Genomic DNA, 12,908 nt, shown 5'->3' on the forward strand with positions numbered 1-12,908 from the left:
GCAAAAGCACACATCGGCACAATATCACTTTTTTACTTTGACATGTTACACTGGCAATTAAATAACACTAAATTAGGCAAAAGAAAGCATATTTCCTTATCTATTCTTCTGTAAGAGAATATGGCATCACCAAAGAGCTGGCAGCCTCCCTTAACAGTTCGAAAACCGTCCCGTTCGCGAAACACGTGGATGCAGGCGCGCGCTTGGCAATTGCCAACTTCCAAAATTTCTTTTCTTCGCGTCTGCCCCCAACAGAATCGGCGTGCAGTCACTTCATCAGTCCGGTGCGAGAAGCGGCGCCAAACGCTCGCTACGAAGGCGGCAGAACTCGATCGGAGGCGGGAATCGCGCGATTGCGGCAGCCGATGCTGCGAGTTTATATCGACAAAGAGTTTGATGAAATCGAAGATGTTTTTGTATGTTGTGAGAGTGATGATGAAAAATTTGCAGGTCGTGTTGATTACGTACTGGTTGACGGTTGGGGTGGCTGTTGGGAGAGGCTACCATCATCGTGGAGATGGTAAGTTTTTACCACAGTAATACCTCTACAAAAAAATTACAACCTTAATTACGAGTGTAACATCCATAGAGTGTAGGTATATGTCAAAGTTGAAGAAATTGTAGAAAAACACGAAGTAAAAAAAAATCCAAATACTCCCTCATAAGATCAAAAACTTTTTGTATTGATGCCGTCTGATATACACCAGTTTCTTATGTCTCTGAACCATAAATTGATTGCAACCAGATCCTCTTGGACTTTTAATTTTGTCCAGTAAGATGACATCATTAGCTTATGTTTGGGATTTCTTCTGTTTGAATATAAGTAACTTATAATGTAACGTGGTGCTTCTATAGATGTGAGCCTCCTCCTAATACATCAAAGAGAACCAGAATCCACTGCCGTAAATCAGGATGCATGGGAGAAATGTATTTTTAGACCCATATTCAAAAATTTAAAAAAACATAACATCGGGGAAGATAATTATTAGATTCATTGAATATAGTTTTAGGCACTTCAATTATCATCTCCACTTATGAGGAGAATGCCTTTCAAAGTAACTCTAAGGTATTTAAATTTTGAACCCAATCAATAGCTCGATTACTTTTTATTAATTGGACTTTCGCATGGGACTGATTATCGTTAACTCGATCTTTAGGATGTTGACATTCATCTCGTATTCTTCTGCTACTTTAATAACAATATTTCAGTTTTTCCGTATTACAGTTTCCCTGTATTCTGCACTATTATAGTAATATTGTCAGCGTGCCCTAGATCATGAATAAGAATATCATACAAAATCATACTGTATTTTGCTTTTATATTCAGAACACATTTAACATGTGTAGAGAAACAAAGAACTCACGAAAAAAAGAGACGAAGAAATGTGGAGATGGTAGGTTTTGTCCATGAGCATATATCTCCAAAAAAAGTAACAATACAATAATTTTACAATACTATTTTACTGCATAGACCTACGATATCTAACAAAATACGTTCGAATGGAACTTCTAATGTAACGTGGTGCTTCTATAGAATGTGAGCCTCCTCCTAATACATCAAAGAGAACCAGAATCCACTGCGGTAAATCAGGATGCATGGGAGAAATGTATTTTTAGACCCTGATTCAAAAATTTAAAGACACATCACATCGGGGAAGATAATTATTAAATTCATTGAATGTAGTTTTAGGCACTACAATTATCATTTCCACTTATGTTGAGAATGCTTTTCAAAGTAACTCCAAGGTATTTAAATTTTGAACCCAATCCATAGCTCGATTACTTATTATTAATTGGACTTTCGCATGGGACTGATTATCGTTAACTCGATCTTCAGGATGTTGACATTCATCTCGTATTCTTCTGCTACTTTAATAACAATATTTCAGTTTTTCTGTATTACAGTTTCTCTGTATTCTCCACTATTATAGTAATATTGTCAGCGTACCCTAGATCATGAATAAGAATATCATACACCAAAAAAAGAGACGAAGATATGTGGAGATGGTAAGTTTTGTCCATGAGCATATATCTCCAATAAAAGTAAAAATACAATAATTTTACAATACTATTTTACTGCATAGACCTACGATATCTAACAAAATATGTTCGAATGGAACTTCTAATGTAACGTGGTGCTTCTATAGAATGTGAGCCTGCTCCTAATACATCAAAGAGAACCAGAATCCACTGTCGTAAATCAGGATGCATGGGCTCCTAATACATCAAAGAGAACCAGAATCCACTGTCGTAAATCAGGATGCATGGGAGAAATGTATTTTTAGACCCAGATTCAAAAATTTAAAGACAAATCACATCGGGGAAGATAATTATTAAATTCATTGAATGCAGTTTTAGGCACTACAATTATCACCTCCCCCTATGTGGAGGATGCCTTTCAAAGTAACTCCAAGGTATTTAAATTTTGAACCCAATCCATAGCTCGATTACTTATTATTAATTGGACTTTCGTATGGGACTGATTATCGTTAACTCGGTCTTCAGGTTTTGACATTCATCTCGTATTCTTCTTCTACTTTAATAACAATATTTCAGTTTTTCTGTATTCTCCACTATTATAGTAATATTGTCAGCGTATCCTAGAATATGAATAAGAATATCATACAAAATCATAATGTATTTTGCTTTTATATTCAGAAGACATCAGAATAAATTTAACACGTGTAGAGAAACAAAGAACTCACAAAAAAAGAAACGAAGAAATGTGGAGATGGTAAGTTTTGTCCATGAGCATATATCTCCACAAAAAAATAACAGTACAATATTTTTACAATACTATTTTACTGCATAGACCTACGATATCTAACAAAATCCCTTCGAATGGTTTTTCGGACGTAGTTGTGATTTGTATAGGCTCTTTATTTTTCTTCCAGACTAACTTGTTTTTCTAACGTGATTCGCAATTATTCTTAATATACTTTTTTACATCTTCTTTCATCTTTTCCGACCGATACCATTTTTTTGATCATCTTGTACGTTTTATGGAATCCTAAGGGACCTGAGGTAAGATTGGCATGGCATTTTTGGAGTATTTTTGGTAGAATATTATTAGTTGGCTTAATCAGAACGTTAAATGCGTAGGTACTTTGAATGCGTTATGTATTTCTATTAACGTCTATTTGAAAATGAATCTATGCATTGTTCTTAAGCTTTTATTTTGATGGAAGCCGGAACTAAATCTTGACATATTAAAACACTTTAGGTTCTCGTTGATGTTCTATGGCTCGATTATTTATTTTCAAATAATTTTCCCTACTATTAGATTATCAAGTCCGTCTTTAAAGTATTGATATTTAGTTTCATGATTTTCTCGTACTCTTCTTCTATGACACCAAAAATTAAAGTTGGCCAGTTGATTGTGATGCACTTGTTTTAGTGTCTACGCTTCCAATCTACATATAAAGAAGAGTGTCGAACCCGAAATATCGAAGCAACTTCAAGCGTAGTTCTAACCTTATATCCCTACGAGAAAGGAACAATTTAAGTTAAATAATTGATGAACATGCTGTTTTCTTTCAATTCATCTTTAGTCCGCATTGATGACAGCATTTTTTAAGGCATTGCATTAAGTTCTGTACATCATTGTTGTTATCCGTCATTATAACTGTATCGTCAACAAAAAACTTAATATATACCCAAAGCCTATTTTACTTTAAATCAGGCCCGAGGCACTACACAATTTTCGGGCCCCTAAATATAATTTAATAATAATAATAACTTTTTTAAATGTATTAATTATTTGATAGAAATATAGCTGCACAAGAAAATCAAAATTTTTATTAACAATAAATAAAATTTATTTTTAAACAATTTAACATTGTTTAAGGGGATAGGCACAAACTTTCGGCTTCCATGCTATTTAAATGCATTCGTTTTCTCCGAAGTCTGAGAAAACTAATAAGTATTTTTGAAAAATTTAAACGCAAAATAAAAGATTACGTTACTAACGAGGGTCGAAAGTCCCTGAAATCTTCGATAATGTTTATTTTAATAAGGTACAGGGGTGAAAAAAAGAGAACATTGAGTGTGATGTTTAATTTTGAATATGTATCTTATTCAAAAGAAACTTTTTATTTATTCTAAGGGACATTTGGCCCTTGTTAATAATGTAATCTTTCATTCTGAGTCTAAATTTTTTTAAAATATTTATTATTTTTTTGAGGATTCGAAAAAATGAATGCATTTAAAGAGCATTGAAGCTGAAAGTTTGCGGCTATCCACTTAATTATAACTCTTATGGTTATCATTTATCATTGCGTTGTTGGTAAAATGAAAAAAGTTTGAAAATTTGTTTTGTTTTTGTAATAAACATGCTTTGTTTGGTGATCTTTCTGGGCCCCATTCAAATACGGGCCGAGGCAGGTGACTCACGGGCCTAGTGGTAAAATAGGATCTGTATATACCTTCTATCGAATCTGAGATATTTATTTAAAATAAAAATTTTAAATACCGTTTCACTGTAGACGTTCAAGTGTAGTGAGGACAGCACACATCCCTGGCGGACTCTTCTCTGTATTTTAATATCTCGGGTGATCTGGTTGTAAACTTTGACATTGTTTATAAATTTTCACATCACGACTGTCAATATTCTTCATTTTAATATATCTACAGGGTTTTTTGTTGAAACTTATCAAATTCTTTTTCAAAGCCTTCAAAACATTAGTAAATGTTCTGATTCATAAACATGCATCTCTCAGCTAGCACATTCAAGCCGAATCTCTTGTTGCCATACCATTTCTAAAGCCAAATTTTGCGTCACTGATTACACATTCTAGAGTTTGAGGAATTCTGCTGTATATTTTTTTGAAAATGGTTTTACCTGTATGATTTATTAAAGGTATTGTTCTGTGATCTGAGCAGGTTGTTGCACTTAATTTTTTGGGAATTGCTACAAAGGTCGATATACTTGATTAAATTGTTCTACCATTAGACCAAAAACACCTTCATCAATGAGTTCTAATAACTCGATGGACACATAATGTGGTACAGCAGTTTCGCCCGATGATTCTGTATCCTCAGTTTAATGACAGTCCGATTATTATTAAATAAGTATTTCATATAATTGATCGAGTGTCACAATCTCTCCTTCACATCAGTAATAATATTTCCTTTATGATTTTTAAGGGTATTCGTTATTGTCCTTTTTCTAGAATCTGTCATTTTTTTCTGTAAGTTAAAGCTTACTTTTTATCCAGATTTAATATTTCCTTAAAAGAATTAACCAAAAACGCCAGCTTTTCGAAAACATCAAGAAAAGAAAACGGCGTATTTGGATCACATCATGCGAAACGAAAAATAACAGTTTCTTCAACTTACAATCCAGGGTAAAATTGAAGGCCAGGGAGGAACCACATACAATCTCTGATATACATTGCAATAAACACAGAGTTAATGGAAACTGTGATCGCTAACATCCATTAGTGGATTTGCATCTGAAGACGAAGTACGTGGTTAATTTAAAGTTATCGGACGAACATACCTCAAAGTTGTCAGTCGTCAATATATAACAAGCCTTAAAATTTCATGTGTAGACTTGTGACGTACTTATATGAAATACGAAGACATGTCCAATAAAAAGTTAAAAACTTTATCTTCTCGCAAAAATTCAGTTAGCATCTGGATGAAGAATATTCTGGTGTGTAAAAGAAATAAACCTAAATACGTGACTAAATTTACAGTTTTATTTAAGGGATAGGGTGCAGATGTTTTTGTTTTTGTGTTTTTGTTTTAGTTTCCATAATCCATAATTTAAAATTAATTAGAGAATTTTAACACGCCTCAATGTCTTTTAGAAATAGCATCTGCAATAATTTTTCAATAAGTACGTCATAATAATAAATACGATTTCTTTAAATTATTTTAGAAACAACGTTTATCTACTCAACTCATATTATGTATAAGTTTTTAGTTTGTGAAAACTGTCATTATAGATATCAGTGCGTGAAGGATTTAAAGTGTGCGTTAGGGATGGGAAAAACCTACCGGATTTAACCTAAAACCGGTTTTTTTACTTCGCAATAACCTGTTTTACCGGTTGTTTTTTGTCCCGCTTATAACCGGTTTTTCTTTTTAAAGCAAAAACCGGTTATTAGTTTTTTACGGTGATTAGGATTAGGTTAGGTATTATTTTGGATCCCAATCATAATTATTTTTCTCATGTAATTATTTCAAACAAAACCATAATTCAAATTTTATTTTATAAATACAGAAGCAAACTGAAAGTGCAAACTCACATCAGCCAGCAACAATTAAATTTTATTATAATATTTCGTTGAAAATGTATTTTTAATCATAATATTTACATAAGAAGTGATCTGGTTGAAGTAGACGCAAACATCATCTATTTTTCACACTTGACTCTTGACATTGAAAGTGGGTAAATGACTTTTTCTGATTACCAAAAATAATGTTCTGACTATGAATATCGAATTACCGATTACGAATACGAATCTCCAAGAATTTTTCCTAGGTTTTCAAGACGATACACCCATACAGGAAGTATTAAATGAGTTAAAGTGTACCTATTATACAAATATGCAAACTTGTTAAAAGAAATACATGATACATTTTTTTTTGATGGTAGTAAAAATAAAAGATTAATTGCATTATCCAATTTATTTTTCAGTAAAATATTTATGTTGATATTATTTTTTTTAAATCCCATTTGAAAGAGTCTGGGAAATTTTTTAAAGTTGAAATGGTTGGGTTAAAATGTATATTATTGCAATATTGTATATATGTATTAATCTTACGCTATATTATATTTAATAATAATCAATAAATATATAATAATAAGAAAATAATAAATAAATAGAATAAAATGGTTTTATTCAAAATTGTGTTTTATTTATATTGATATTGATGTTCGTCCGATAGTACTAATTTTGATCATATGTATTGATATCGTATCGAGTCGAGTGGAGTATAGCAAACTATAGTGCATTGTAAATGTAACGTTGTAACCTATTGGATCAAAAAAAACGAAAACCGGTTTTTGGAAAAACCGGTTATAACCGTCAGGTTAAACCGGAAGCAAAAAAACCGGTATAACCGAAAACCGGTGTTTTGTCAAAAACTGCCATCCCTAGTGTGCGTGAAGTATCAATGTATTTTAAAAAGGATTTACTTCTTCGCACTGTTTTTTTGGCACACTTTCATATATTCAAATATCCCTAACTTTCGCGTTGTCATGGTGATGACATGTGAGCAATAAATTACAACAAAAGATTTGACAGATTTGTGGTTTAAAAGAAGTTAGAATTTTTAAATGTCAAAGTTCTAAAAATTGTAGAATTGAACTGAATTCCAGTGACGAAGAGTTACAGTTTTTTTATTTGTTTATCGTAGATAAAATATTGTATGAAACTGTGTGTGAAGTACTTTTTGCGAACTTACGCGATGTATAGCGTGCGTATACTCTAAACTCATACTCTAAACATCGCGTGCGTTCGCAAAAAGCATACTTCACGAACTGTTTCATAAATAACTGTTGTGGTACATTTTGTCAAACATAGGAACAAGTTTGAAAATCTTATAATCCCCATAACGCCACATGGCGATTGTAAGATTTTTAAACTACGTTCTTACGTTTGACAAACTGTACCTCATTTCTCCTTCTGGACTTCAAGTATTAGGCTTACAACCGGTTTCGTCTTCTTTCTATCCATCTTAATCTATGCTTAATATCCTTTCAGTGTTCCATTTTTAAGAAATTTTTATTTATTCTAAAGTTCATTATGTAAATCTTCAATTTTGCCACTTAGTTTATTTCTTATAATCCATCAGGGTGCCATCTTTTGTTCTTCTTATAGCTTTAATTTCGGCAATTTGTATACGTTGACTCACCTGCTTTCGAAGTGCCCAAGTTTCACTTCCGTATGTCAATATTTGTGCTGCCATCACTTTATAGGTTTGTTCTAGCAAACAGTTAGACTAGTCAAAAACCGTCAGCAAACAGTTGCTGGTCTACTCGCGCTGGTCCACTATTCGCTGATGGTTTCAAACCGTTTGAAATTGATGCTAGAACAAACCTATTATTTCATTATTGTTGTTGTCAAGGATAATTTGACAATAACGAAAAAATAAAACGAAGGAAACTATATATAAAAAAAAAATATTTAAAGATGAGAGGCAAATGGGGGACATTAACCTTAATTTAGAAAGGGATAACTCCCACTGGTTGGATATCTAACATAGTTTAAAACAATTTACAAGGACTTAGTAAAACTTAACAATTTAAAGTGAAATTACACTTGAGTCCACGAGGCTTTACCCGTGCGTCATTAATACCTGACGAGATAAAACACATATTTTTTATCTAGCATCATTCTCTTTCACGCATGAAACTCATTCATTACAAACCAGCTACCGCCTGTTATTAAGTGAAAACACATGTTAATTTTATGAACGATCTAGCCTCAGTACACTGAAAAGAGATAGGTACAAAAAATACGATTGGGGATGTTTCACATTTTAAGTACAATTTTTGACGTTTTGGTTTGTTTAATTCTGTGGCTGTCAGTTTGTTGAATTTTGTGCTGTTATTTTGTCGAATTTTTGTATTTTGAAGTTTTTTTATAGTATACAAATAATTGTTTTCACAACTAGTTTTATATTGGAGTTTGAAATTTTATGGTAAGTTTATGTTATTTTACGATTAATTTTGACAACGTACAAAGCTAACCTCATTGACACAGTTAAGGAATGCTTGTGTTAATGTTCCGCCAAAGTGAATAAAACAACAAAAAGAAAGTATTAATATGTTATTGATTTTTTTTTATAAATTGCTTATTTATTTATTAATCAATGATATTAAAAGAATTTATTAAGCTACTTCAAATGTAGCTGTAATTCTGCACCAAAATTTTAAAGCAAAACTTATTTTGACATGTTATTTTTTGATAACGTCAAATTTTAACCCATGATCGGAGGAGTAGCTACTTACTGTCACTTGCTGTTGCGTTTAGTAAATTTCCGACTTATTTCGTATGCTTTAAATGATGACGCACGGGTAAAGAACACTGGACTCAACTGTAGTTGTTTTTTGGTATCCATGATGAAGGACTGATAATAGCGAAAATATTTTCAAAAATTTCTATATTTATTTTGAATATTTTAGCCTGAAATTAATAATGTTTTGAATAATGTTGTACAGCACGCAGTAAGAGACAAAAGGTCTACATTGTTAGATATTCTAGATTGTTCATTATTATTATGCAATATCTAGTTTAATGCTAGCTACTTTAAATACCTATATAGTTGTTGCCGAAAATGACTGTGATAAAAAAAATAATTAAAGGGACTGAAGATCTGCTATGTTTATTGCTATAAGTTTTGTGGTATCATTTTTTACGTTTGTTCAATTGAAACATATATGTATATGTGTATATGTACAGTAGGGAAAGCGAGTTAAGTCCCACAGAAACTAGGTCACAGAACCTAGCTCATTGACAATTGGACCATATCCCGCTAGGTCGACAATGTCACCAAGGGACATCCCCCTTATGTGGGAAGGTGTAGGACACGGCTCACTGAACTCGTACTCTCGTGTAGGACTTTTCAACGCTTCTCATTTGTTTCGAGCTTCTGTCTATTAATATGTTGTATAATACGTGTATAATATTAATATATGGCATATTATAGAAACTCGAAACAAATTAAAAGCGTTGAAAAGTCCTCTTGACGATAACTCCAGATATTCGCATAGGAGATGATCGACAGTGTCGTCATCTCGTTCCAACTTCCAGCACAGATGTATTTCTACTGATCGCAGCGTATTAAGGTGTTTGCTTAGTTGACAATAACCAGTTAAAAAACCGAATGTTAACCGTAGGTATTGAACAATTGTGAAATTGCCACAATTGGACAATTGTGCATCTTTGCAGGGGACATCTTTTCTATATGGGCTAGTGTAGGGCAGAGCTAAGTTAAGGAGTGTTCCTTAGTGTTACCCTGGAATGTCTACATCCTTGCCCTTCTTCCCATCTTTTTACAGGTTTATTGAATTTTCGTTATTGTTGTAGTTGACTAACCAAAAAGATCACCAGGTCCTAAGATTCTGAGGGCTGTCGCATTCCTAACTAGCTGTCCCTTTCAGCCTATCTGCTGTTCGTGCAGTTTATTATGGTTTTGATATTATTATCTTTTCATACATATTTATATCATACAAAAACATATTCTAAGACATCACTGAGTACTTAAGTGTTTCTCAATATTCTTAATTTTGTATGATTCGCTAGTTCAAGTAACTGTGCCAGAGTTTGTAATATGGAGAATATACACAGTGTTTTGACAAATACTTAGAGTTGATTAGACACAGCATAAATGTCACCTAACCTTGAATAGACCTGCTCATTTTATAAATATTCATTCGCGTGTATTTTTCAATTAAAAATAAATGCATAATACATAGTTTTAATTACGGATATAATTTGCAAAATTGTTTGGAACCGTACTAAGATATGGAAAGGTTATCATGCTTTTATTAAACAAGAGTTCGATGTTCTATAATAAAATATTTTCAATATTATTATCATAATATTGACTTATAATACACACTGATGAATTTTCTGCAACAAAAATGTAAGACGTTATTAAAAATAAATTTATAATATATCAAATCTTTTTCAAAATGCAACCGAGTTTTTTTAATTTCCGTAAGTTTTTTAGAGGACTTTAAACTATCATACCACGTACCAAGTGATTCTATATAATCCAGAAATCCAATTTTTCTATCTTTAATATTTTATATTCAATAGTCCAAAAATTGTTGTTTTTCAGAGCTGTTTTTTTCATCAAGAAATTTATAACTTTTTCGGTTGGTTCACGTATAATAGTAGTGCGTCAGAAAATCACATGGGGACAAACCTTGTACCCTGTAAATGTACCCTTACCATATATTGGCTCTTAATACAATGGCCCTCGTTAAGGGGGGTCCGAAAAAAAAGTCTATCCCTCAATAACTCGAAATTGTTACTTTAAGAAGGTAAGTTAAGTACATGGAGAACAGTGTATATTTAAAAAATCTGACGATTTGAGCGGGGCGTAAGCGTAAGGAAATAGGTGTCACAAAGTTTAAAAAAGCAAATATTTCGCGAAATAAACGTCAAATCGGAAAGCTACAAAATACGTGTTGAATACTTTTAAAAAATCTACCGAATGATACCAAACACGACCCCATACAGAGAGGTTTAAAATTTTAAATGAGAACCCCGCGGTAGGTACCCCGGAAAAACTGAAGTATACACGTATTCAACATTTTTGAAAAATCTATCGAATGACACTAAACACGACCCCCCAGCGAGGTGGGGTGTGGGTTACATAAAAATCTTAGATAGGAACCCCCATTTCTTATGGTAGATTTGGATTCCTTACGTAAAAATTAGTAATTTTTATTCGAGACATGGCGCTATAATCGGAAATAGGATTGTTGGAAATAAAAAATTAAATTAAACATGGAAAGTTCCCACTTGGGGGGAAACGTAAAATTTTACTTAACTTTTTTTGGTTTTAGGGCCTAATTTTTACAACCTAATGGGTCCCCATAACGCTTTATTAACTGCAAATTTAGTATCCTTGCCTCCCCCACTATTATAAATGATACATGATCCTTTTATTTTTCTGCCTTACATATTAATGTAGATGGAAGTAACCGTTCCTATATAAATTTTTTTTAGATACGTTGTTTAGTAGTTTTGGTTTTAATCCATTATTTATTATTATTTGCACTTTATAAGTAATTATTGAGTTCAATATTATAATAATCTTGTGATAAAAATGTTTTAAAATTCCTGGGAGAACCAAGTAACACCGGAAAATTTAAACTTATATTTAAATGGTTTGAGTAAAAAGCAAATACCACAAGAGTCAAAACGACAATGTTATTATCACTATACAGGAAACACGAAATGAAAATAAGTTTGAATACATACAGGGTGTTTCAAAAAGGTATGTCATAAATTAAATCACGCATTCCGGCGACAAAAATAAATTGATTTAACCCAACTTACTTTAGTACAAAAGTGTACACAAAAAAAGTTACAGCCCTTTGAAGTTACAAAATGAAAATCGATTCTTTTCATATATCGAAATCTCTTAGAGATTTTTCATTAAAAATGGACTTGTGGCATTCTTATTGCAGCAACATCTTAAAAAAAATTAAAGTGAAATTTTTGCACCCCATAAAAATTTTATGCAGGTTTTGTTCTCTCAAACCCCCCCCCCAAACTTTTGTGTACGTTTCAATTGATTCATTATTGTGGTACCATTAGTTAAACACAACGTTTTTAAAACTTTTTTGCCTCTTACTATTTTTTCGATAAGCCAATTTTTATCGAGATGCGGCTTCTTTTTTAATATGTTTACATAAAAATTCTATGGGGGTTTTGTTCCTTTAAACCCCCCAAATGTTTGTGTACGTTCCAATTAAACTGTCATTGTGGTACCATTAGGTAAACACAGTACTTTTAAATTTTTTTTGCCTCTTAGTCTTTTTTTGATAAGTCACCCTTTATCGAGATGTGGCTTCTTCTTCAAAATATACCAAAAAATGTAAATTATAAATAAATTTTCAGATTATTAACAGGTATATCATACAGTTGAGTCCGCGAGTCTTGACCCGTGCGTCATCACTTAAAGCATACGAAATAAGTCAGAAATCTATTTCACGCAACAACAACTGACAGAAAGTGGCTACTGTTCCGATTACGGGTTTTATTATAAAATTTGACGTTATCAAATATATAGAATGTCAAATGTAAGTTTTGCTTCAAAATTTTTGCGCAGAATTACAGCTACATTTGAAATAGCTTAATAAATTCTTTAATTATTATTGATTAATAAATAAATAAACAATTTATAAAAAAATCCAATAACATATTTTATTTTGG

The 12,908-nt window shown here is 32.1% G+C and overlaps 1 protein-coding gene across 2 annotated transcripts in view; it reads left to right on the top strand.

Annotated features, from left to right (window-relative positions):
• The first annotated feature begins 280 nt into the window (after window positions 1-280).
• Window positions 281-12,908, top strand: part of LOC114326742 (neurotrimin-like) — an 880,435-nt gene continuing 867,807 nt past the window's right edge. For both annotated transcript variants that reach the window (XM_050643137.1, XM_050643138.1), the window contains exon 1: window positions 281-520. In XM_050643137.1, coding sequence (XP_050499094.1) covers window positions 397-520 — 124 coding nt within the window. In that variant the 5' untranslated portion in view covers window positions 281-396. The remainder of the gene's footprint in view (window positions 521-12,908) is intronic.

The sequence above is a fragment of the Diabrotica virgifera genome, chromosome 2 (genome assembly GCF_917563875.1).
Source record: "Diabrotica virgifera virgifera chromosome 2, PGI_DIABVI_V3a".
NCBI classification, from domain to species: Eukaryota; Metazoa; Arthropoda; class Insecta; order Coleoptera; family Chrysomelidae; genus Diabrotica; species Diabrotica virgifera.